Source organism: Podarcis pityusensis (genome assembly GCF_964106645.2).
Source record: "Podarcis pityusensis genome assembly, chromosome: 2".
Taxonomy (NCBI): domain Eukaryota; kingdom Metazoa; phylum Chordata; class Lepidosauria; order Squamata; family Lacertidae; genus Podarcis; species Podarcis pityusensis.
Genome location: NC_138029.1, coordinates 128,316,473 through 128,343,010, shown reverse-complemented (window position 1 = coordinate 128,343,010; position 26,538 = coordinate 128,316,473). Strand labels below are relative to the sequence as shown.

General features: G+C 48.5%; 2 protein-coding genes across 2 annotated transcripts in view; both read right to left on the bottom strand.

Annotated features, from left to right (window-relative positions):
- Positions 1 to 174: 174 nt before the first annotated feature.
- LOC308465985 (uncharacterized protein) lies at positions 175 to 17,798 on the bottom strand. The gene is made up of 5 exons (XM_080986508.1): positions 17,778 to 17,798; positions 14,246 to 14,419; positions 13,286 to 13,372; positions 10,338 to 10,424; positions 175 to 8,309 (listed from the first exon to the last, which is right to left on the bottom strand). The coding sequence occupies exons 2-5, from the start codon at positions 14,376 to 14,378 to the stop codon at positions 6,988 to 6,990; spliced, it is 1,629 nt and encodes a 542-aa protein (XP_080842634.1). The 5' UTR covers positions 14,379 to 14,419; positions 17,778 to 17,798; the 3' UTR covers positions 175 to 6,987.
- A 4,907-nt stretch (positions 17,799 to 22,705) lies between these two features.
- The window catches only part of LOC308465694 (uncharacterized protein), a 386,527-nt gene continuing 382,694 nt past the window's right edge, over positions 22,706 to 26,538 (bottom strand). Inside the window, exons 11-12 of the mRNA XM_080985781.1 lie at positions 26,329 to 26,502; positions 22,706 to 25,104 (exon numbers count right to left, since the gene is read on the bottom strand). Coding sequence (XP_080841907.1) covers positions 23,255 to 25,104; positions 26,329 to 26,502 — 2,024 coding nt within the window. The 3' untranslated portion in view covers positions 22,706 to 23,254. The remainder of the gene's footprint in view (positions 25,105 to 26,328; positions 26,503 to 26,538) is intronic.

Genomic DNA, 26,538 nt, shown 5'->3' with positions numbered 1-26,538 from the left:
CTTTCTGGATGGCCCTCATTTGCCCCCAAAATGGGCTAAGACGTCTGTTCCTCCACTTCAGGCAGTAGTTCAACAGGAGAACTACTCTTACTCCGGATCCCTGTGGGCCTCTGGGGAACTGGCTGAACTGGGGTCCTCCCAGTCCAGCGCAGACAAGAAAGAGAGGAATCCCTCAGAAGAAGAAGAAGACTTTGGATTTGATATCATCATCATCATCATTTTTTATTTGTATGCCACCTTTCCACAGTTAAAAAAACAATGCTCAAGGCAGCTCACAGCATAACAAGATTTACATACAGTGGTACCTCGGGTTACATACGCTTCAGGATGAGAACAGAAATTGTGCTCCGGCGGCGCGGCAGCAGCAGGAGGCCCCATTAGCTAAAGTGGTGCTTCAGGTTAAGAACAGTTTCAGGTTAAGTACAGACCTCCGGAACGAATTAAGTACTTAACCCGAGGTATCACTGTAATTACATAAGTTATAAACAATAAAGAAACCACATAAAAACATACACAACCAAATGGGAAACAATTTCCACATAAATCAAAATCTAAAACTAAGAATACAGCATTAATATCACAGTTTAAAATGACATAGGTAAAAAATAACAGCAACTTAAACAAAAAACAAACAAAACAGAGCCCTCTGACCAGCAGCGGCAGCATCTGGTCATCTGGCCCCGTCCTAGGCCGGGGGGGAGTGGCAGGACTGGGGCCTTCAGGCGCTGAGCAGGGGAGTCCTCCCGCTTTACAACAACAACAACAACAACAATTTATTTATACCCCACCCATCTGGCTGGGTTTCCCCAGCCACTCTGGGCGGCTTCAAACAGAACACCAAAATACAATAACCTATTAAACATTAAAAGCTTCCCTAAGCAGAGCTGCCTCACTACCCGAAGGAGTCTCAAAGCGGCTAACATTCTCCTTTCCCTTCCTCCCCCACAACAAACCCTCTGTGAGGTGAGTGGGGCTGAGAGACTTCAGAGAAGGGTGACTGGCCCAAGGTCACCCAGCAGCTGCATGTGGAGGAGCGGAGATGCGAACCCGGTTCCCCAGATGACGAGTCCACTGCTCTTAACCACTATCCCACACTGGCTCTCCAGTGGAAGCCATTGCGGAGAAGAACTGGACTTGGCTGCTCTTTGCTGAGGGTCTCCTGCCTTTCTTCCAAGGCTTCCTGGGGGTGCCATGGCCAGAGGAAGACACAGCCCCCCCCGAAGGGCCCTGGGGAGCAAGCAGAGCCTGCCTCAGTTTCCTTCCCCAAGGCCTTGGAGGAACCTTGGGGTGCAGAAGGAGGAACCCCAAATGGAGCTCAGGCTCCTGGCAAGTGGGGAAAGGAACATGAAATGGCACTTTCCAGGTGAGTCTTGGAATCGCCCCCCAGTTCCAGGGACTGATCCGCCCTGGCTTCCTCCTCGGAGGTCCCTTCCAAAGGAGAAGGGGTCCCAGGTCTCCATGGGGGAAAGCGTCCCTGAGTCCTGCGTTCAAGGCCTAGGCTTTTGCCTTTCAGGCTCTGGCCACCTTCTCCGTGGTGTTTATGGGAGCTGTAAAGATGGGGTCACATGCAGACAGTCCCAAGTTTAAGAAGGATCCCTTGAAAAAGATGGGCTCTGGTTCGGAATATCCCTCTCCCCCCACATCTGTACACTCAACTTCACAGCAAGAAAATTTGTTTTAAAATTTGTTGCCGATTCATTTTTTGAAAGTTTTAAAGAGTTGTTTCTACCAATAATTATAATGTTCCACTCTCATTATAGATAACTTTCAGATTTATTTATTTTTAAATCCAGTCATGTATATATAGGAGAAATTTTTAAAAAGGTTCCTAGACTGGAGGTTACCCACAGAAACCCACAAGAAAAGGATGAAGTCTCGAAGTGGAAAGAAATACAAATGGGTCTGCAAAGAACCGCATCCCAAAACGTGTTGCCACAGAAACTAGGGAGCTGGAGATGCTTTCCTGGCAGTGAGACAAAATGTCATGGCTAAAGTCTTGAGGGCAGAAACTGGAAAATACTATGTCTGCAAAGTGTCCTGAAGTTTTTTTCAGTAAGACAGCTGAGAAACCTTTAGTCGAAAGTTCTTTTGCCAATGAACTTTGCCTCTGCCTGATTTATTGGGAACCAGATGCATCCGCTCCAAAGAAGCTTCTGCAGCGCCTTGGCATTGAAGACCCAGAAAAAGAGACGGAGGGGAATGTGTGGGTCAGAAGGTGGGAAGGAGTCGGTGGGAGAGGCAGAAGGTTGTGTTGAGCAGGCGAGGGAAGAACAGGGAGAGAGAGAAAGAGCCCCATGGAATAGTTTTGTGAGCAGCGCTGAGTGAATTCTGGATCCATGGTTTCTGGGTCAGGAGACCCGTGGTTTGTAGGCCAGTTGCCTGTGGTTTCAGTTGTAGGCAGGGATTGCCTTTAGATTTCTACTTGCCTTCTCTGGTCCAATCCGTCAGTTTGCCCAGAAAGGAATGCGAGGGGCACCTGAGTATTAGACTCTCCCCCCCCCCCTTTGTCCCTCTCTTGTATCTGTTTGTCTATCTCCTTGTATAGGTTGTTATTGAGCAACCCCGCCCCTCCGGTATAAAAGGGAAATGGGAGCTCAACCCTCCAAGCACCATAGCTGGACTCCTCCTGGCAACAAGGCTTCCATGAAGCCTCTTTACCCTAGAGAGGATTCTGATACACCTCTCCAGTTTGTCATCTCCAACTGGAAAAGTTTAAAGGGGCGAAAGGGTTTTCCAAGTCCAAATTGAGAGACCTTTGTAACTTTTCATGGGTGGCTTTTACCCATCACCTAGAGGCAGGGTCTCAATGGCCACCTCAAGGCTCTTTTAACGTTACGAAGATGCAAGCACTTAGATCCTACTCAGCTGATGAAAAACCCCAACAGCTTTACTACCTAAATGCCTTTGTGGAGGCCCACAAACTCTTTAAATGTAAGCAAGCACAGATCGCTCGGCAGATGGCTGTACTGGGAACCGCCAGACCCCCTCCTTATGATGAAATCAGGAAGAACAGAGCAAGAGGAACAGGTAGATAGGTCACTCATTTCCTTTTACTTTGTTTAGTCATTTAGTCGTGTCCGACTCTTCGTGACCCCCTGGACCAGAGGCCCTCCTGTCTTCCACTGCCTCCCGCAGTTTGGTCAGACTCATGCTGGTAGCTTCGAGAACGCTGTTCCACCATCTCGTCCTCTGTCGTCCCCTTCTCCTTGTGCCCTCCATCTTTCCCAACATCAGGGTCTTTTCCAGGGAGTCTTCTCTTCTCATGAGGTGGCCAAGGTATTAGAGCCTCAGCTTCTGGGTCTGTCTTTCCAGTGAGCACTCAGGGCTGATTTCCTTCAGAATGGAGAGGTTTGATCTTCTTGCAGTCCATGGGACTCTCAAGAGTCTCCTCTAGCACCAGAATTCAAAAACATCCATTCTTCGGCGGTCAGCCTTCTTTATGGTCCAGCTCTCACTTCCATACATCACTACTGGGAAAACCAGAGCTTTAACTATACGGACCTTTGTCGGCAAGGTGATGTCTCTGCTTTTTAAGATGCTGTCTAGGTTTGCTTTTACTACCCTGAACCAATGGGACCCCTGCCAGCCGGACCAGGAGCCGGAGCCAGAGCCGGGGCAGGAGCTGTAGACAGCCTGGGGAATCCTGCCCCTGATCTCTCCCAAAACCTACAAACCCCAGCTCAGAATAACCTTCTCCAGAATGCACGAGGAAGGGGGGAACAAGCTAATCCTGACCCCAATGCTCTGCCTGCGGGGGCTCCTTCAAATGTGGAAGGTGAAGAACCGATCTCTAGGCCAACTCACCACAGAAATAACCTAGTCAATGGAGAAGTAGAGGCTGTGCTCCCCCTCAGAGCGCTACCCATACCCCTGGCAAGAGCAGGAGACCCGCCTCGCATGGTTTTCATCCATGAGCCTTTCCTCACCTCCGATTTAATGAACTGGTCGGATAAAAAGCCCTCCCTCCGAGATGACCCCGATAAATGCCATCGACAAGGAGCCACTATCTTTTCCACTTATAATCCAACGTGGACTGAGGTGCACATGTTGTTAGGAGTCCTTTTTAATGAAGCTGAGAAGAGGGAGATACTGGTGAAGGCAGAGGAAGCTTTGAGCAGACCTATCAAGCAGACAGACCCGCTGATATTCCCCCTTTGACAGCCCAAAACCTCCTGAATGACCCTGCCTGGGATTATAACACAACTGGGGGTATATGGGGTTTGAAGGTATTTAAGAAAGCTATCCTGGATGGCTTGCAAGCTGCAGGACAGCAAACAGTGAACTGGACTAAAGTCCAAGGCGTCCTACAAGGACCCGATGAACACCGTCCCGATATTATACCCAATTGGTGTCCGCAATCAAAACCTGGGATGGGATAGACCCTGATAGTCCACAACATGAGGTTATTGTTAAGGGATTCTTTAAAGACCAAGCCACTGCTGACATACAGAAGGCGTTAAACGCACACCTCAGCTACAACAGGAAAATGATAAATGAGATCAGACTATTGCCAAGCCAGTTTTTAATTCAAGAGATGAATGAAAAAGGAAGGACCAGAGAGGAGAATCCCCATGAGTGCTAGCCTACACAACCAGGGTTCCCCCTCCTAGGGAAAGGCAGAAGGGAAGAGGACATGAACAGCCAGACAGACATGTCTGTTTCCATTGCAATGAGGAAGGACACATCAGAAGGAACTGCCTATTATTAACCGGACACCAAGAATCCAGGCCCGGGAGATCAGACTATAAGAGAGGCAAGGACACTGAGGCCGGAATACAGGGAACCAACTAACCCCAGGCTCAGGGAAACTCCCTGATTATGGGTCCTCCCAAATGCAACCCCAAAGGACAAACCGCCCTGCAACCCTTCCCACGAAATGGTAATGGAGGAATACAATGACTATGGACAATCAGAAGCAGATCCCGCCTCTTTTCCTTTCCTTTGCCCTATTCTACAACCATCATCCTCGGATCCTATCTGCACCATGCAGATAGACGGACAATCTTACGACTGTCTGCTAGACATGGGGGCCACCTATTCTACTCTCACAAATAGTCACTTGACCCCAGGAGAAGAAACCAGGACTGTAATGGGACTGGACGGGATTCTTAGAGTTTGCCCCCTTTCCAAGGCTGCCAAAGTGTCAGTTGGACCTTTGTCCGTTAAGCACACTTTTTTATTAACTTCTAGCCCCATCAACCTTTTGGGGAGGGATCTGCTTTGTAAACTAAATGCCACCATCCAGTGTCGACAGGAGGGGATGCCCAATGAATCTATCTTCAACTACCGAGGAATCTTACAAGAGAAGAATAAAGATCTGGATCTTCCCCCGAGCTCCTAAATGGGGTCCCCCCCGGCTGTGGGGAACTGAATCCACATCGGTTGGACTCTTGAGGTCCGCCACCCCAGTAAAGGTGGAGTACAGGAAAGACCTGCCTTTTCCCTGTACCAAACAATACCCATTACCAAAGGAAGCAATAGAAAGACTTACTCCGATGATTGAGGAATTCTTAAAAATGGGAGTTCTAGTTCCCTGCGCTTCTCCTTGTAACATCCCCTTGCTCCCTGTCCGCAAGCCCCACACGAACCCTGTAAAAGGGTGCTTGGTTCAGGACTTGAGACTTGTGAACTCCTTTGTCATTCCCCACCATGCCAATCCTCATCACCAATTCTGGAGGGAACGGTAGTTTACTCTGTCATTGATTTATGTTCTGCATTCTTCAGCATCCCAGTGCATGCCTTCACCTGGCAAACCAGACGATTAACATGGACGTGACTACCCCAGGACTATGTGGAATATTTTTCGCTATACTAAATCAGGATCTGCTAGACGTTACCCTTCCAAAGGGGTCCGCCCTCCTTCTACACATTGATGACATCTTACGATGTGGGCGGGACTTAGAATATTGTAAGCTGGACACCATAGCTCTTCTCACGGCATTAGCGCATAAAGGACACAAGGTATCCCCAAAGAAAATACAGTATTGCCAAAGGGAAGTAAAATACCTTGGTCACATCCTAGGAGAAGGAACCCGTGCCTTAACAACCAGTGACCAAACCTTCCCTCTGGAAGCAGGAAACCATGAACTCCTCTTTGTCCTCTGGGATGTACTCATGGGGAGGGGGAAAGAAGGAAGTGGCCAGGTGACAAGACACTGAGGTTACCACCACAACTCCTCCCTCAACCCCTCCTTTTTGTGATGTATCAATGATGTAGTTCTGATGTAGTCTTAGGGGTGCAGCATGGGGGATTAGTAGCTAAGAAAAGATGGGGTCTTCTTTCGTTTCGGGCTTCCATCTTGCTTCGTCTTGCAGTGAGTTGGAGTCCTATCGCGACAGTCTCAATAAAGACCAAGCCTACTGGCTGCTGTTTTGCTCCAATTTTCCTGGTTGGTGTCCTTGCTTTTTGTCCAAAGGAGCCCTCGGATTTCTCCGTTAACATAAGCAAAGAACCAAATACTTGCAGATCAAATTATCTCATGCAAGAGATTGTATCCAAACAGGACTCGTGTGTCCTATATGCCAGGAAAAGAAATTGCTGATTTGTTGTCAAATGTTGTTAACAAAGAGCAACTGACTATTTATAAATAAAGTGCACATGAGCTAAATATGCGGCAATGGTTGTCATGAAAAGGGGTAGGATGCTAGTATTTTCACTCTCCCATTTCTGGATCATGTGATCCTTATTTACATTCCACACTTCTGGAAGTGTAAGAATGGAAACTCAGACACAGAACTTCCGTTCTTTGTGCTTCTGTTTTTCATCTTTTTGTTCTGTCTCCCAGACAGACAGGATGTGTGTGAGCTGCTCCTCACACTGTTGCTATATTCTATATTATGATTTGTGTTGATTTGTTTTGATTTGATACACTGCAATAAATAGCGATACTACATACTTCCAACAGCTCAGCTATCGTTTCCTCTGCTGTTTGCATGCTCATAAGAGCAGATAGGAGTCGCTGAGATACAGGACTGCTGCCAAACACTTCATGGGTGTCCTGTTACCAGAGAGGGAGGCCTCCATAATGGTTTCGCCCTTGTATGAATTCTTTGATGGGTCTTGAGATTTGAGCTTTGGCTGAAGCTCTTTCCACATTGGAAGCACTGATACGGTTTCTGACCTGTATGCGTTCTTTGATGGGAAGTGAGACTATCCTTTCGAGTGAACCTCATCCCACAGTCCAAGCACGGATAGGGTTTCGTCCCGGTATGAATTCTTTGATGGCAAGTGAGACTGGAATTGTGACGAAAGCTCTTTCCACACTCAAGGCATTGAAAAGGTTTCTCCCCTGTATGAATTCTTTGATGGGAAGAGAGCGTAGTCCCCTCCAAGAAGCTCTTTCCACATTCTAAGCACTGATAGGGTTTCTCCCCTGAATGAATTTTTTGATGGGCAGTGAGACTTTGCCTGAGAATGAATCTCTTTCCACATTCAAAGCACTGATAGGGTTTCTCCCCTGTATGAATTCTTTGATGGGAAGTGAGATGTGCGCTTTGACTAAAGCTCTTTCCACATTCCAGGCATTGATAGGGTTTCTCCCCTGTATGAATTCGTTGATGGGAAGAAAGCTTAGTCCCCTCCCGGAAGCTCTTTCCACATTCTAAACACTGATAGGGTTTCTCCCCTGTATGAATTCGCTGATGGGAAGTGAGACTCTGCCTGTGACTGAAGCTCTTTCCACATTCTAAGCACTGATAGGGTTTCTCCCCTGTATGAATTTTTTGATGCGAAGTGAGACCCTGCCTGTGACTGAAGCTCTTTCCACACTCAAGGCATTGAAAAGGTTTCTCCCCTGTATGAAATCTGTGATGGGAAGCGAGACTCAGCTTGTAAATGAAGCTCTTTCCACATTCCAGGCATTGATATGGTTTCTCCCCTGTATGAATTCTTTGATGGAAAGTGAGATAGATCCCCTGGCTGAAGCTCTTTCCACATTCGAAGCACTGATAGGGTTTGTCACCCGTATGAATTCTTTGATGGGAAGTGAGATGGGAGCTCTTTCTGAAGCTCTTTCCACATTCAAAGCACTGATATGGTTTCTCCCCAGTATGAATTCTTTGATGGGAAGTGAGATGATCCTTCCGACTGAAGCTCTTTCCACACTCCAAGCACTGATACAGTTTCTCCCTACTCTGTGTTCTTACGTGTGAAGTAAGGCTATTCCTCTGAACGAAGCTCTTTCTTTGATGGGAGGTGGACTGGGAGCTCTGACCGATGTTCTCTCCACACTCTGAATATTTATAAGACTTCTCCGATATGTAGATTCTCTTGTGGTCTCCCTTGTTCTCCCCTTCCAATTCATCACCATCTGCAATGAAGAGAGAAGTTAATTAGCGCCTCAAAAACAAATGGAGGTCCAGATTATTGAACAATGTTTTCCCCCCACCTCACTTGAGAGTGCTCCGTTTCGGCCTCAAGAGGACATCCTCGAAGTCTAACTTAATGTCATTGTTGATGTGTGGCATCTTCGACCCTCCCAGCGTTTGAGCACGCCTGCAGGGCGACTGACTCTCTTGAAACCTGTGGGGCGCAACTGCCAGCATACTGTGACAGGGGCGCAGACACAGAACCATCAAACCCACCACCTGACCCCTCCCCCACCAATGCACTGCCATGTCAGCGTAAGTCATGCAAACTATGCATCGCTGCCCCAGACCCCAACCCCACTCAGAGCGAAGGGGGCGTGGTTCACATCCATTATTGAACAAAGTTAATGAATGCTTGTGATAGAGGAAGAACTGAAGGGAGTGAGATGTGAGACCTTACTATAGTTTTCACTTCCTTAGTTGGCTGGTATTAACTGGTATTAACATTGCTTGGCTTTTATCTGGAATGGATTTTGTTCTGGCTCAATCCTGGACTCCACTCCATCTCCAAGGTCAGTCATCTCTTTGGTTAATCAAATGCAAGCAGAAGCCAAAACAACAAACCTTGTAAAGAAGCTGGTAAATTACAAATTCTTGTAAAGAAGCTGGTAAAATGCGGTCTTGACTATGCTACCACTCAGTGGATTTGTAACTGGCTGGCTGACCGAACCCAAAGGGTGCTCATCAAGGTTCCTCTTCATCCTGGAGAAGAGTGACTAGTGGGGTGCCACAGGGTTCTGTCTTGGGCCCGGTCTTATTCAACATCTTTATCAACGACTTGGATGATGGACTCAAGGGCATCCAGATCAAATTTGCAGATGACACCAAACTGGGAGGGGTGGCTAACACCCCAGAGGACAGGATCACACTTCAAAACGACCTTGACAGATTAGAGAACTGGGCCAAAACAAAGAAGATGAATTTTAACAGGGAGAAATGTAAAGTATTGCACTTGGGCAAAAAAAATGAGAGGCACAAATACAAGATGGGTGACACCTGGCTTGAGAGCAGTACATGTGAGAAGGATCTAGGAGTCTTGGTTGACCACAAACTTGACATGAGCCAACAGTGTGACGCGGCAGCTAAAAAAGCCAATGCAATTCTGGGCCTCATCAATAGGAGTATAGCATCTAGATCAAGGGAAGTAATAGTGCCACTGTATTCTGCTCTGGTCAGACCTCACCTAGAGTACTGTGTCCAGTTCTGGGCACCACAGTTCAAGAAGGACACTGACAAACTGGATCGTGTCCAGAGGAGGGCAACCAGAATGGTCAAAGGCCTGGAAACGATGCCTTATGAGGAACGGCTAAGGGAGCTGGGCATGTTTAGCCTGGAGAAGAGGAGGTTGAGGGGTGATATGATAGCCATGTTCAAATATATAAAAGGATGTCACATGGAGGAGGGAGAAAGGTTGTTTTCTGCTGCTCCAGAGAAGCGGACACGGAGCAATGGATCCAAACTACAAGAAAGAAGATTCCACCTAAACATTAGGAAGAACTTCCTGACAGTAAGAGCTGTTCGACAGTGGAATTTGCTGCCAAGGAGTGTGGTGGAGTCTCCTTCTTTGGAGGTCTTTAAGCAGAGGCTTGACAACCATATGTCAGGAGTGCTCTGATGGTGTTTCCTGCTTGGCAGGGGGTTGGACTCGATGGCCCTTGTGGTCTCTTCCAACTCTATGATTCTATGATTCTATGAAACCTGACAGAAGTTACACCAACTTCCCTAAAAACTCTGAAGCCGGCATTTAAGAAGGCCTGGGTGGTTCAGACAAGCCTGGTCATTGTTTTAAAAGGCATGACTAGACGCAGAACATTCAGAGAGGAAACAGTTGATATCCCTCCATTCTGGGTTCACGGTGGGGGATATTAGAATCCCAGATGCTGTTGGTCTCCATCCAAAGAGTTGAAGTTCATCACATACAGGTATGAATGGATTTTCAAAACTGATCTTATGATCTAACGGAATTTTACCAAGAGGGTCCATGATCCCAGGATTCTCCTCCTTTACTTCCTTATGTAGAACTCTCTGGTCAGGATCCAGCAACGTCCACACCTTGTCTGTGAAACAAACAGCAACATAGTCCTGACTATAATATATATGTGAACCTAGGAGCTCAAAGGGGTGAATGTTTGCATCTCCTACAGAGCGAAAGTCATAAATTTGGTTCCCCCCCCCCTTTCTGTTGTTCTTTTTTGTTATTTATCTCTGTTTTATTGTTGAGTGTATTAAGTAGTTTATGTTTTGTTTTCTTACCGTTAGTGCTGATATTATATTATTAATTGTTGGTTATTGGTATATATTTGAGCCTACCCTTTCAGAATCCTTTTTACTGTTGATAGAACTACTTTACACCTTTCTCTCTTTTTTCTCTACTTCCTTTGAATATTTTCAAATAATAATTATTTAATTGGGAATACTTAAAGTTAATTTCAGTGTGTATAACGGGTAGAGTCTGCCTTATATATATATTTAGATATGCAAGAATGTTAATTACTCATATATTTCATAATCCATATGTTAAATATACGTACAGTTAATATATGACTCAGGTTGGAGCGATAATAATTTTCAGTATATTTGGTCTATATTAGGCCTTCCAAACAATTTTGCCAAAGATAAAATAGAGGACAAGGAAGCTTACAGATTAAAGTCATAATGAGAATTATAAGTATGAATGTCAAGGGGTTAAAGGAAAAGAAAAAAAACAAATGCTAATACTCAAATATCTACAGTCATTAAAGGATGATATAGGTCTATTAAAGGAAACACATTTGACAGAACAAGGGGCTCAAACTTTGAAATGTCAATGGGTAATTTCAACAAACTCAGACAAAAATGCTAGGGGAGTCACAATTTTATTTAGGAAAGGCTGGCCTCATGAAATACAAGATATAATAAGAGAGGAAGATGGTGGATGCTTAATAATTGTAATTAAAACAGAAGGGACAGAAATAGCAATAGTAAATGTCTGTGCCCCAAACACTGATGACCATAAGTTTATTCACACCTGCTTTAAGAGATTAAGCCTTCTATCGTATCAGCACTTGATAATGGGTGGAGACTTTAATGAAATTTTAGATCCACAGATGGATACCACCTCAGTAGCCAGGAAAAAAAGGGACAAAGGTTAGAGAGACAATTAATAACTATATGATACAGTGGAATTTAGTGGATTCATGGAGATTGCATCACCCTAAGGAAAAATCATATACATATTTTGCAGGAATTCATAATACCCAGCATAGAACTGATTTTTTTCTAACATCAGCATTACATCCCGTTAGTAGCCGATGTGACATTGTTATTCCCATTATAGCTAATCACTCAGCAGTAATATGGGAATATAATTTATCTAAAACCCAGGAAGGTATGAGGAGATGGTATCTTAATATATCATTACTAAATGAAAAAAACTTCATTCAATATATAAGCCAAGAAACGCAAATATATTTTAAAAATAACTCCAAATCTTCAATGTCAAGACTGATGGAATGGGAAGGATATAAAGCTTACATCAGAGGGAAGATAATATCCTTCTCTGCCAACAAAGCCAAGCTGCAAAGATTAAAATAAAATACCGTATTTTTCGCCCCATAAGACGCACTTTTTCCCCTCCAAAAATGAAGGGGAAATGTGTGTGCGTCCTATGGGGCGAATGCAGGCTTTCGCTGAAGCCTGGAGAGCGAGAGGGGTCGGTGCGCACTGACCCCTCTTGCTCTCCAGGCTTCAGGAAGCTATCCACAAACCTTGCGAGCCCGGGGGGAGTTCCCGCGGGCTCACAAGGCTTGGGGCGGCAGCCTGTCGCCCGAAGCACAGGGAGCCCTCCGGAGGGCTCCCCCTGCTTCGGGCGAGTGTCCCCAAGCCTTGTGCGCCGAGCAGGAGGTCCCGCCGGGTGCGCGAGGCTTGGGGCGGCAGCCTGTCGCCCGAAGCACAGGGAGCCCTCCGGAGGGCTCCCCGTGCTTCGGGCGAGTGTCCCCAAGCCTTGCGCGCCCGGCAGGATGTCCCGCCGAGCACGCGAGGCTTGGGGCGGCAGCATGTCGGCCGAAGAACAGGGAGCCCTCCGGAGGGCTCCCCCTGCTTCGGGCGAGTGTCTGCAAGCCTTGCGCGCCCGGCAGGAGGTCCCGCCGGGTGCGCGAGGCTTGGGGCGGCAGCCTGTCGCCCGAAGCAGGGGGAGCCCTCCGGAGGGCTCCCCGTGCTTCGGGCGAGTGTCTGCAAGCCTTGCGCGCCCAGCAGGATGTCCCGCCGGGTGCGCGAGGCTTGGGGCGGCAGCCTGTCGCCCGAAGCAGGGGGAGACCTCCGGAGGGTGCCCCGTGCTTCGGGCAGGTGTGCGCAAGGCTTGGTGCGGCAGCCGCGGCGGGGGGGAGGGGATAATTTTTTTATATTCATTTCACCCCCCAAAAAACGAGGTGCGTCCTATGGGCCGGTGTGCCCTATAGGACGAAAAATACGGTAATCTAAAAATTTCTTTAAAAACACTACGGGGTGATATGGCAAATAATCCATCTGAGTGTACTTATGAAAGAATACAACAACTAACATTAGAACTGAATCATATACTAGCTCAAAAAATTGAGTTCTGCCTACTAAGTCTAAGACAAATATACTGGGAACAGGGAGAATTGCATGTCAACGCAAATTAAGAATGTATAAATAGGAAGAAATCTGGAATGAATATTTAAGCAATAAGGCAGATAGAGGTGGGAAGTGGGGGGGAGGAGAAAGAGGTGGGAAAATATTGTTAAAAGGGTGCAGTCACAGGTATATCAGTGTATTTAAATCTGAATTGTCAAATTGTGTTATTATTGTTATTATGGCTTTTGTTGTACAGTAGTCTTTTGCGGTTGCTGTTTGTATAGAAAAAATGATTAAATAAATTTAAAAAAACCAACTGATCTTATGATCCAGCAGGGAGTTTTACCGAGAGAGTACACGATCCCAGGATTCTCCTCCTTGACTTCTTTATGCTGAGCTCTCTGGTCAGGATCCAGCAACGTCCACGCCTCGTCTGTGAAACAAACAGCGACATCTTCATCTGCACACTGTCCATCAGCTGTTGCCTCAATCTGGTTGGTCTAAACTTAAATGTATACGTAAATCTCTTTCTTCACTTTGAATCCCCTCCCATTTTCATGATAAGACCAACTCTGTATTGTTTCATTGGTGACAGAAGAGGAATAATGACTATTGCTCAAAATTAATCTAGGCACAAGAGCTGCAAGAGCTCCAGTCTAGGCATTTGGCTCTGCGATGTTGAATGTTCTCTGTTCTCTCCTGTTTCCCCTTTTTTGTTTCAGTTGAAAGCAATTCATGGACCCAGAACTCATACACTGACCACTAATGATGAACCATATGTTATAGATATTCCTGCCAATTTATTCTGCTATTTTTGAGATATACAAAGATGACATGAGAAGACTCAGTCTACATATTTGTATCATTTCTTAGTCCTATGATCCTTGTTTTTAAAAGCAGATAAAAAGTTATTCCAAAAAGAAAAGAAAAAAGCAACACATGGTGGTCCCATCTGCATTCAATCTGCAAAGCAGGATCAGATTAAAGAGTCGTGGCTTCTAGTGCTGCGCGATGGATCAGTGAGTTGTCAGACATTGGCAGGGCATTCAGATCACAGAACTGGTTTTAGACATTTTAAGCTGCCAACACATCGCGTTGGCCGGGGAGCTGTGATGTATTCCTAGCTTAAATTGCCTGCAGATGACCAAGGCGCAGGCAGGCAGGCAGGTGGGGGAGCCAGAAAAGGTGCCCCCCTTCTCCATCTCCATCCGCCTGCCTGCCTCCCCCCACCCCCAAGCTGAGCAAGCCCCAATTCCTCTCCGGCTCCATCCCTCTACGTCCCCATCGCCACTCCCCTGGGACTCACCAGATCTCTCGGAGGTCCCTGGGAGGGAACGCTCAGAGGTTGTGGGGAGGGATGCAGGAGACAACCTGACCAGGTCATCCGTCCATCTTCCTTCTTCCATCTCCTCTAGCTTGACAGGATCTGTCTCACTCATCCTTCCTGAAGAGTCAAGTAGCCAAAAGAAGCTGCAGGGTCCTGGGAGAGAGGAAGAAGCAAAGGGAGCCTCAGAGAAACTCCTGCCCTAGATATTCTCCTGCCCCTAACAGAAGCCCCATTTCTAAACTTCTCCAGTGGTTCCAATTTCACCTGTTTACTCCTCACCCCACTTCGTAAGGCTGGCAGGGTCTGCATAGTAGTGACCTGAGAGTACATCCCCTTGAACTCAGTGGGGCTTATGGACACAACTTGGTGCCAAACCCAGTCACCTTCCTGTCCCTGTCCCTGAGCCTGAAAACTGCAACCCCAGAGCATGGGCAGGAAATAGACGAGTAGCCATTACCTGTAGCTGCCCCCATGCTAGGTGCTTTGTATAGAGAGCCCTGCTGACGCTCTTTGAGCTCCCTCATCGCAAGCCAGGCAGATGTTGTGGCCATACAGTGCTACCTCTGGTCACATACTTAATTCGTTCCAGAGGTCTGTTCTTAACCTGAAACTGTTCTTAACCTGAAGCACCACTTTAGCTAATGGGGCCTCCAATTGCCGCTGTGCAATTTCGGTTCTCACCCTGAAGCAAAGTTCTTAACCCGAGGTACTATTTCTGTGTTAGCGGAGTCTGAAGCCTGAAGTGTATGTAACCTGAAGCATATGTAACCTGAGGTACCACTGTATTTGCCGCTGTCTGGGGTTGCATGGGGACCAAATCTGTATGCGGAAGCAGAGGAGCTGGTGATGCCACATTTCTGAATAATCTTGAGACTAATACACCGCTCCTTCTTCAATATTCCCTGTGCTTATACACCATCTTTGCAAGTCTCCGGTCTCAAAATGTGGCCCCCACCCTGGCATGGAAGCCACCAAAGTACAGTCATACCTCGGGTTGAATATGCTTCAGGTTGAGCGCTTTCGGGTTGCGCTCCACGGCGACCGGATCCTACGCACCCCTCGCATCCAACTTGTACCTAAAAATCTGCCCAAGCCTGCACCAGAGAATTGCAGAGTTGGAAGGGACCCCTGAGGGTCATCTAGCCAACCCCCCGGGGCAGTGCAGGAATCTCAACTAGACCATCCCTGACCGAGGGCCACCCAGCCTCTGCTCTAAGGCCCTTCTTTGCATGCCTCCTCCACCAGAGGTCTGGGTGGCGGCAACACAAAAAAGGGCCTTTTCTGCCGTGGATCCCCATTTGTGGGAGGCTCGCCTGGCCCCTTCCTGACATCTTGAGGTGCCAGGCAAAAACGTTTCTCTATAACTGGGCCTTTGGCCGGTTGACATGCCTCTGAAATATGTTTGTGGGAGGAGAGATCATTGGTTTGTTTTTGTTTTATTATGCATTTGGTGTTCTCAGTTATTTACTAGAAACTACTTCTCTAGAATTAGATACAGATTCTCATAATGTCAAAATCAACATCGTGACATAATACATTAAAATGTAGCTTTTCAGTTGACCCCCAAGTCCAGTCTGTACGAAATACAGCTGCTATTTTGTCAGTGCCGAAGTACATTCTTTCCCACTTTCTTGGCTCTTGTCTTTTTCTGTCTGGTGTCTTCCCTAGAAGAGTAGCATGAAACGATCTTCGAAGTGATTGGGATCAAGATGATTGGGTTGGCAGACAAAAAAGACTGGCCCTGAGAGATGCCGCCTGGGCGGACAAGACAAGGACAAGACAAGGGTTTTCCCTTCCTCAGCTGTGCAGAGGGCTAAATCATTTTGGAATGTTTGCAGGGACTGGGAGCTGCTTCCATCGGATCACTGTAATGGATTCCTTTGAAGGGATTTCTGCACCAGGTAAAGGGATTTTGGGCCCCCCAATTCCCCCCCCCAGACACCCAAGGTGGCGAGTTTACCCAAAGCAGGAAGAGGTCCTTGCTGACCTCCAGGCTAGGGGGGAGCGAGCCAGGGGGTGCCTCCCCACCCCCCTTCCCCGGCTTGCTTTGGCCCCCTGGATCCCTCCGCCCCTTCTTCTCAGCCCCCTTTCGCTGCTGCCTGACTCTCCGCTCCCCGACTTGGGGGTCTCTCCCCCCCCCCAGGCATGATCTGAGCAGGGACCCCCATGCCCCCTCCCTCCCCCCTTCCCCGCCTTGCTTTGGCCCCCTGGATCCCTCCGCCCCTTCTTCTCTGCCCTCTTCGCTGCTGCCTGACTCTCCGCTCCCAGACTTGGGGGTCTCTCCCCCCCCAGGCATGATCTGAGCAGGGACCCCCATGCCCCCTCCCTCCCCCCCTTTCTCCGCCTTGCTTTGGCCCCCTGGATCCCTCCGCCCCTTCTTCTCTGCCCTCTTCGCTGCTGCCTGACTCTCCGCTCCCAGACTTGGGGGTCTCTCCCCCCCCCCAGGCATGATCTGAGCAGGGACCCCCATGCCCCCTCCCTCCCCCCCTTTCTCCGCCTTGCTTTGGCCCCCTGGATCCCTCCGCCCCTTCTTCTCTGCCTTCTTCGCTGCTGCCTGACTCTCCGCTCCCAGACTTGGGGGTCTCTCCCCCCCCCCCAGGCATGATCTGAGCAGGGACCCCCATGCCCCCTCCCTCCCCCCTTTCTCCGCCTTGCTTTGGCCCCCTGGATCCCTCCGCCCCTTCTTCTTAGCCCCCTTCGCTGCTGCCTGACTCTCCGCTCCCCGACTTGGGGGTCTCTCCCCCCCCAGGCATGATCTGAGCAGGGACCCCCATGCCCCCTCCCTCCCCTTGCTTTGGCCCCCTGGATCCCTCCGCCCCTTCTTCTTAGCCCCCTTCGCTGCTGCCTGACTCTCCGCTCCCAGACTTGGGGGTCTCCCCCCAAAGCATGATCTGAACATGCCCCCTCCCTGCCCCCCTGGGAGCCCCTTCTCCCCATGGCACCCTCGGGGGGGGGGAGAGAGGAGACTCACCGAGGCAAAGGCGAGAGAAGAAGGAGGCAGGCAGGGAGGGAGGGGGAGGGAGGGGCTTCTGCTCTGGAGGACCTTGCCCCCTCCCCCTTCACTTCCCGCCCTCTCTAGGAATCCAGCTCTGCTCCTCTTAACCCTTGCCAAGCCGAGTCCTCCCCTCCCTCTCCCTGCCTTCACTTTTCCTGCTTCTGCGCCTGCGCTCTAGGGGCTGCCCCCCTTCCCTCCCTCTGCCCCAAGGAGCCCGCATCCCACCAGACTAACTGCAAGGGAGACGGGGGGGGGGTCCATGGGGGGCTTGCCTCGGCTCTCCCCCTCCCCCAACATCGAGGCTCCTGGACCCCGAGGAAAGGCTGGGAGGGAGAAGAGGCGAAGGGCTGCCTAGTGGCGGGAGGTGCCTTGGGCTCAGAAATGGCTCCCTCCAGACACCCCCCAAAACACCCTCCAGCTGGGGGGGGGGAGGGAGGAGGGAGGGGGGCTTCCCAGCCGGGAGACCCCTCCCCCCCAAAAAATACGGGTTTTTCTGCTGCTGCAGCCCCTTCTCACCCCAGGAAAAGAGACGGAGGAGGAAGAGTCCCAGGCGAGGAAGGGGGGCAGGAATGGAAGCCAGGAGGGGGGCGCATGGTGCTCAGGGGGGCGGGCCCTCCCTCTGGGACTCTTCCCAGTTCAGAGCCAGAGGGACCCATGCCTTCCTTTCCCAGAGTTTCCTGCCTGAAAACCAGTTTCTCCTGGTGTAGCGGGAAACCCCCCCCCCCCATCATTCAGTTTGTACAAACTCCACACACTCACTCACTCACACACTACAAACGCTACGCTTCTGTGATAAATTCATAGAAAATCCTCCATACATTGGATCTGCACTGTTCCAGTTTTATTTTACTCCATGAAGGAAGGACTACAAAATGGGGAAGGTTTGATACAGGGCAGCCATAATCCCTTGAGCATCCCAGCACATCCACAGGAGCCCTGCCCAGTTGCTATGCCAACCCTGATGGTCCCAGACAGAAGACCATCAAGATCACACAGAACTTGCATATGGGAGTGGATTCAGCACGGACTGGAACAAAGGACAATGATCAGATCTTCCCTCTGGGGGCAGGAAACTGGAAACTCCCCTTTGTCTCCTGAAAGTGACTCATGGGCAGGGGGAAAGGAGGAACCAGCCAGGTGACAGGACACTCAGGTTACCACCACAACTCCTCCCTCAACCCCTCCTTTCTGTAACGTATGCATGATGTCAACCCCTCCTTTCTGTAATGTATGGATGATGTTTCTGGGGGTGGGCTTGACCTGGAGGATGGGAATTTCAAAAGTCTTTATAAGGTCTTGCACACCATCTTTCTGGGTCCTTTCTCTCTCCTGCAAGTGAGGGGGAATACCCTGTTGCAACAGTTCAATAAAGGCCAAGCCTACAGGCTGCTGATTTGCTCCAATTTACTCTGGTTGGTGTCTTTGTTTTTGTCCAAGGGAGACCACGGATTTTTCCAGTAACACTGGGCTTCCAGAACCATCTGACCCCATTTCCCACCCCAGAGCAGGACTGGACCAATCAGAAGCCTCTCCATTGGGCAGCTGGCCAATCCCCTTTCAGATTCCCCGGGCCCGCGTCCTCTCCTTCGCCCGGTTTCCTGAGGGAGTTTTCCCTCTGAGTTTCCCTCATGGCTGCTCCCCTCCCAGCTTCTCCTTCATTTCTCCTTCCTTCTCTTCCTTTTCCTCCCCCCCAGTATTTGGGGGCAGCTGGATCCCCCCCCATGGCCAGGCAGGCCCAGGAGGAGCCCAGCGAGGCGGCAGGGCCAAGAGATGGCATTTCCCGCCCTTTTCCGAAATAGGAGGGAACGCCATTTTGTTTTTCCCGGTGCCCCAGCTGCTCCCAGAGATGCCATCGGGGGTCTCTGGGCCTCGGGGGTCCCACGCTCTCGGGCCATAGCCATGGCCAGAGGAAGACCCCCCCGAATCCCCTGCAAGGCCCCGGGGAGCAATCAGAGCCTGCCTCAGTTTCCTTCCCCAAGGCCTTGGAGGAACCTTGGGGTGCAGAAGGAGGAACCCCAAATGGAGCTCAGACTCCTGGCAAGTAGGGAAAGGAACATGAAATGGCGCTTTCCAGGTGAGTCTCAATACAACACGATAACCTTTATTGTCATTGTCCCATACAGAACAACAAAATTGAAAAAATGTACATCAGACATTCAGAAACCAACAAGCCTGCTATCCCAGCTATCCCAACCTTGTTAGCGCCCTAAAAACTCTGATACCCCATAATTAAATACAATATACTCCCATAGAGACTACCTTACACTGCATTTAAAACCAAAATCGCATTTGGATAGAAACTGTTTCTCAGGCGGCTAGTCCTAGTCTTTATAACCCTGTACCTTCTTCCAGAAGGCAGAAGCTGAAAGAGATCATTTCCGGGGTGCGCACTATCCTGCACTATCTCTGCAGCTTTCTTATGTAGCACCTTCTGCAAATGCCTGCAGGGCCATGAGTAGTATGCATGAAAACATCAATGCTAAATTGAGCAGAGGCAGCCAGTGTGGTGTAGTGGTTAAGAGCGGTAGTCTCGTAATCTGGGGAACCGGGTTCGCGTCTCCGCTCCTCCACCTGCAGCTGCTGGGTGACCTTGGGCCAGTCACACTTCTCTGAAGTCTCTCAGCCCCACTCACCTCACAGAGTGTTTGTTGTGGGGGAGGAAGGGAAAGGAGAATGTTAGCCGCTTTGAGACTCCTGAAGGGGAGTGAAAGGCGGGATATCAAATCCAATCCAATCCAGTGCGGATTATTGCGGGGGACTTCACTCACACAGATGTGAGGGCAGTACTCCCAAAATTCTATCAGCCCACTGAGTGTGCAGTAAGAGGAGAAAATACTCTTGACAAGGTGTATACGAACATTAGACGGGCATATGAGGCGCACCTCGGTGGTTCAGATCATGTGTCCCTGCTTCTGACACCAGTGTACACACCCCTCAGGAAACAAGGCCAGCTACAAACACGGATGGTTACGGTGTGGCCTGAGGGAGCCTCTCAGCAGTTGCAGGACTGTTTCCAGGAGACCGATTGGAATATGTTCCACCATCAAGATCTAGAAACTTCTTCATCAACGGCCTTAGATTTGGCACAGGAAATGCACCAGGGAAAGGTATGTTAAGTTGTATCCGAACAGGAAGCCCTGGATGATGGGAGAGGTTAGGAGATTCTTGAAGGCCAGAAACTCTGCTTTTAGAACTGGGGATCGGGTACTGTATGGTATAGAAAGAGCGAACTTGAAGAGGGGTATCAGGAAAGCAAAAGCGGAGTACAGAGGAAAAATCAAGGACCATCTGAGAAATCATGCTCCTAGACAAATGTGGCAGGGAGTTCAACATCTGACTGGTTATAAATCAAGAAATACATCAGTGGTAGAGAGCACGGCTTCCTTGGTGGGAGAGTTGAAGACCTTCTTTGCCCGATTTGAGGTGACACCAACAGTGGCTCCAACAGGGATGGCAGAGCTATTGGCCTCACTACCTGCAGGAAATGCTGTCAGGGTGCAAGAGGGAGAAGTGAGGCGAATATGAAAGGAGGCAAACACGAGGAAGGCTATGGGCCCGGATGGGGGGGCTGGCAGGGTGCTAAGAGATTGTTTGGACCAACTGGCAGGAATCTTTATGAAGATTTTTAACCAGTCTCTGGCCCAAGCCGCCGTTCCACCCTGTCTAAAATCCGGTACCGTTATACCCCTGCCAAAAAAACCAAAGATAGACAGTCTGAATGATTTTCGCCCTGTGGCGTTGACACCCATTATAATGAAATGTTTCAAAAAACTGGCAAGGAACCGTATCATATCTTGTCTGCCAGTAGGACTTGATCCTTACCAGTTTGTGTACAAGGCAAAGGGATCCACGGAGGATGCTGTGGCTTTACATGGTGTCCTAACTCATTTGGAGAAGACAGGGAACTATACGAGATTGTTATTTGTACTTCTGCATTTAATACTATTCTTCCGCATAGATTGGTGCCCTAACTATTAGACCTGGGACTTCCACCGTGTTTGTGCAGGTGGATATTAGATTTTCTATCAAACCGTTCCCAACGGGTCAGGATGGATTCCCACGTCTCTGCGGATCTCATGAATATGGGGGTGCCACAGGGGTAAGTGTTGAGCCCACTTTTATATACGCTCTATACAGCTCACTGTGCCCCCAAATACCCCAGTAATAAGATCATTAAGTTTGCAGATGATACAACGGTGGTTGTTTAAATCACGGCTGGAGGGGGGGAGGCGGCCTATAGGAAGGATGTTGAGCAGTTGGGGGAGGGGTGCAGGAAAAACAACTTCCTCCTTAGCTGAAAGAAAAAAGAGATTCTTGTGGACTTTAGGAAATGTACAGCACTTGGAATCGCCTCCACGGTCCAGGGACTGATCCGCCCTGGCTTCCTCCTCGGAGGTCCCTTCAGAAGGAGAAGGGGTCCGGGGTCTCCATGGGGGAAAGCGTTCCTGAGGCCTGCGTTCGAGGCCAATGCTTTCGCCTCTCAGGCTCCAGCCCACCTTCTCTCTGGTGTTTTTGTCAGCTGTAGAGATGGGATCACATGCAGACATTCCCAAGTTTAATAAGGATCCCTTGAAAAAGCTGAGAAACCTTCTTCTTTTGCCAATGAACTTTGCCTCTGCCTGATTTATTGGGAACCAGATGCATCTGCTCCAAAGAAGCTTCTGCAGCGCCTTGGCATTGAAGACCCAGAAAAAGAGACGGAGGGGAATGTGTGGGTCACAAGGTGGGAGTCGTTGGAAAGGAGTCGCTGGGAGAGGCAGAAGGTTGTGTTGAGCAGGCGAGGGAAGAGCAGGAGGAGAGAGAAAGAGCCCCAGGGAAAGAGGAGGTTGGGCTGAGCTGGTGTGGGAATGAGAGGCAGAGAATGCAAAGCAACTCCGGAAACGGTGAACAAGGCAAGCTATGATCTCGTTTGAGGAAAGGGAATTAAGATGCCTGCTTCCCCATCCCCAGTGGATTAAAATGTCCAAAGATTAGGGAAAGAAGAATGAAGAGGAAGCAGGATTGGATGAACATCATAAGAGTCCATAATTTTCCATTGTGACTTGGCTGAGATTCATTGGAATAGTTTTTCAAAGGCTTTATAGAAACTGGACCTAGAAACTGGAGAAATACCAATTTGGATTATTAGACTGTCTGAGTTGATTAAGATTTGAAAGCTGGGCTAGGGAGGGAAATGAAGGGAAAGTGTCATCTTGGTGAAGTGGAGAAGAAGAGTTTGGATTTGATATCCCGTTTTATCACTACCCGAAGGAATCTCAAAGCGGCTCAATTCTCCTTTCCCTTCCTCACCCACAACAAACACTCTGTGAGGTGAGTGGGGCTGAGAGACTTCAGAGAAGTGTGACTGGCCCAAGGTCACCCAGCAGCTGCAGGTGGAGGAGTGGGGAAGCGAACCCGGTTCCCCAGATTACGAATCTACCGCTCTTAAGCACTACACCACTGTATACTAAATGCAGCTGGGTTTATTCTGGAGTGCAAATTATGAATAATTGTTGCTACAGATGATTTTCAGATGAAGATGGGAGTTTTCTTTTCGGTGCCTGCCCTGTGGAACACCCTCCCAGCAGATATCAAAGGACAAAACTACCACCAGACTTTTAGAAGATATCTGATGGCAGCCCTGTTTAGGGAAGCTTTTAATATTTGATGGATTACTGTATTTTAATATTTTGTTGGAAGCTGCCCAGAGTGACTGAGGAAGCCCAGCCAGATGGGAAGGGTATAATCTATTTTTTTTGTATTTTTAATATTTTATATTAAGATTCCTTTATTTTGAATTTAGGAGGACACACCTAGGAAGAGGACACTTGAAGGTGGGCGGGACCTGCAAGGAACGCAGGGAAGGATCTCTCAGGGTGGGATATGGGGAGAAGGGGGGTCACGCAGGGGAGAAGTGGGGGAGCCTGCCTTTCTGTGGGCTGACGAATGATATGATATATATGATACAAATGTCATAAACAGTATTATTGTTTATATCCCCACCTTTCTCTTTTCTATACAATTGTATTTTGTAAGGGTTGTTTAATATTTTTTGTTCTATTTCTCTTTTTTGCTTTCCCCTCTGTATGAATTCTTTGATGGTGAGTGAGATGGGAGCTCTTTCTGAAGCTCTTTCCACATTTCAAGCACTGATAGGGTTTCACCCCTGTATGTATTCTATGATGGCAAGTGAGATGGGAACTATTAGTGAAGCTCTTTCCACATTCCAAGCACTGATAGGGTTTCTCCCCGGTATGAATTCTGCGATGGGAAGTGAGATGAGAGCTATGAGTGAAGCTCTTCCCACATTCCAAGCACTGATAGGGTTTCTCCCCTGTATGAATTCTGCGATGGGAAGTGAGATGGGAGCTCTGTCTGAAGCTCTTTCCACATTTCAAGCAGTGATACGGTTTATGCCCTCTATGAACTCTTTGATGGGAAATGAGAGTGACCTTCCAGCTGAAGCTTTTCCCACATTCGAAGCACTGATAGGGTTTCTCCCCTGTATGAATTATTTGATGGGAAGTGAGATTCCCCTTCTTACTGAAGCTCTTTCCACATTCCAAACACTGATAGGGTTTCTCCCCTGTATGAATTCTTTGATGGGAAGCGAGAGTCCCCTTCTGACTGAAGCTTTTTCCACATTCCAAGCAGTGATACGGTTTCTGCTTCTGCCCTGTATGAACTCTTTGATGGGAAGTGAGATGTGCACTTTGACTAAAGCGCTTTCCACATTCCAAGCACTGATAGGGTTTCTCCCCTGTATGAGTTCTTTGATGCAAAGTGAGTTTGGCCCCCACCCTGAAGCTCTTCCCACATTCGAAGCACTGAAAGGGTTTTTCTCCTGTATGAGTTTTTTGATGGGAAGTGAGACTGTGCCTGAGACTAAAGCTCTTCCCACATTCCAGGCACTGATAGGGTTTCTCCCCTGTATGAATTCTGCGATGGGAAGTGAGATGGGAGCTATGAGTGAAGCTCTTTCCACATTCCAAGCACTGATAGGGTTTCTCCCCTGTATGAATTCTGTGATGGGAAGTGAGATGTGCACTTTGACTAAAGCGCTTTCCACATTCCAAGCACTGATAGGGTTTCTCCCCTGTATGAGTTCTTTGATGCAAAGTGAGCTTGGCCCCCTCCCCGAAGCTCTTCCCGCATTCCAAGCACTGATAGGGTTTTTCTTCTGTATGAGTTCTTTGATGCAAAGTGAGCTTGGCCCCCTCCCCGAAGCTCTTCCCACATTCCAAGCACTGATAGGGTTTCTCCCCTGTATGAATTCTTCGATGGGAAGTGAGTTGTGCACTTTGACTAAAGCTCTTTCCACATTCCAAGCACTGATAGGGTTTCTCCCCTGTATGAGTTCTTTGATGGGAAATGAGATGGGAGCTATCAGTGTAACTCTTTCCACATTCCAAGCACTGATAGGGTTTCTCCCCTGTATGAGTTCTTTGATGCAAAGTGAGAGTATTACTGTGTCTGAAGCTCTTTCCACATTCCAAGCACTGATAGGGTTTCTCCCCGGTATGAATTCTTTGGTGCAAAGTGAGAGTATTACTGTGTCTGAAGCTCTTTCCACATTCCAAGCACTGATAGGGTTTCTCCCCTGTATGAATTCTTTGGTGGAAAGTGAGATTCCGACGCTTACTGAAGCTCTTTCCACATTCCAAGCACTGATAGGGTTTCTCCCTGCTCTGTCCTCTTTTGTGTGCAGTGAGGCTATCCCTATGAACGAAGCTCTTTCTCTGACGGTAGGTGTCCTGGGAGCTTTGACGGATGTTCTCTCCACACTCTGAATATTTATATGACTTCTCCACTATGTGGATTCTGTTGTGCTCCCCCTTGTTCTTCCCTTCGAATTCCTCACCCTCTGCAATGAAGAGAGAAGCGAATTAGAGCCTCAGGAGGAAATGGAGCTCCAGAACATTGAACCAAGTTAATGAATGCTTGTGATAGAGGAAGAACTAAAAATAGTTAGATGTGGGGCCTTTCTATAGTTTTCACTGCCTTGGTTGGCTGGTATTTACTGACATATTGCTTGGCTTTTATCTGGAATGGATTTTGTTCTGGCTCAATCTTGGAATCCACTCCATATCCAAGGTCAGTCATCTCTTTGGTCAATCAAATGCAAACAGAAGCAAAAACAGAATTTACATCAACTTCTCTAAAAACTCTGAAGCCAGCATTTAAGAAGGCCTGGGTGGTTCAGAGAAGCCTGGTCACTGTTTTAAAAGGCACGACTAGACGCAGAACATTTAGAGAGGAAACAGTTGATATCCCTCCATTCTGGGTTCACGGTGGGGGATGTTAGAATCCCAGATGCTGTTGGTCTCAAGCCAAAGAGTTGAAGTTCATCACATGCAGGTATGTATGGAACGTCCACGTCTCGTCTGTGAAACAAACAGCAACATCTTCACCTGAACACTCCCCATCAGCTGTTGCCTCAATCTGGTTGGTTTTAAATAAAATTTATACGTAAATCGCTTTCTTCACTTTGAACTCCCCTCCCATGTACATGAGGAGACTGTATTTTTTCATTAGCAACAGAAGAGGAAACGTGACTATAACTCAGTTCAAGCCAATTCATGAACCCAGAACTCATACACCGACCACTAATGATGAACCATGTTATAGATATTCCTGCAAATTTATTCTGCTATTTTTGATATGCAAATGGCATGCGAAGACTTAGTCTTCATATTTGTATCATTTATTAGTCCTATGATCCTTGTTTTTAAAAGCAGATAAGAAGTTATTCCAAAAAGAAAAAGACAACACACAGAGGCCCCATCTGCATTCAAACTGCAAATCAGGATCAGTGAGTTTTCTGACGTTGGCAGGGCATTCAGATCACAGAACTGGTTTTACATCTTTTGAGCTGCCAATACATCACGGTGACTGGGGAGCTGTGACCTATTCCTGGCTCAAATTGCCTGCAGATGACAAAGGTGCAGGCAGGCAGGTGGGGGAGCCCGAAAAGGTGCTCCCCTTCTCCATCCGCCTGCCTGCCTCCCCCCACCCCAAGCTGAGCAAGCCCCAATTTCTCTCCGGCTCCATCCATCCAGGTCCCCATCTTCACTCCCCTGGAACTCACCAGATCTCTTGGAGGTCCCTGGGAGGGAATGCTCAGAGGTTGAGAGGAGGGATGCAGGAGACAACCTGACCAGGTCAACCGTCCATCTTCCCCCTTCCATCCTTGCTAGCTTTGCAGGATCCGTCTCTTTCATCCTTCCTGAGGAGTCAAGGAGCCAAAACGAGCTGCAGGGTCCTGGGAGAGAGGAAGAAGCAAAGGGAGCCTCAGAGG

Excerpts from the sequence above, each read along its gene's own strand:
- LOC308465985 (XM_080986508.1), bottom strand. The coding sequence starts at position 14,378 with ATGAGTGAGACAGATCCTGTCAAGCTAGAGGAGATGGAAGAAGGAAGA. Across the intron at positions 13,373-14,245 it reads AGGGACCTCCGAGAGATCTG|ACGAGGCGTGGACGTTGCTG; the intron begins GTGAGTCCCAGG and ends TTTGTTTCACAG. Across the intron at positions 10,425-13,285 it reads TGGGATCGTGTACTCTCTCG|ACAAGGTGTGGACGTTGCTG; the intron begins GTAAAACTCCCT and ends TTTGTTTCACAG.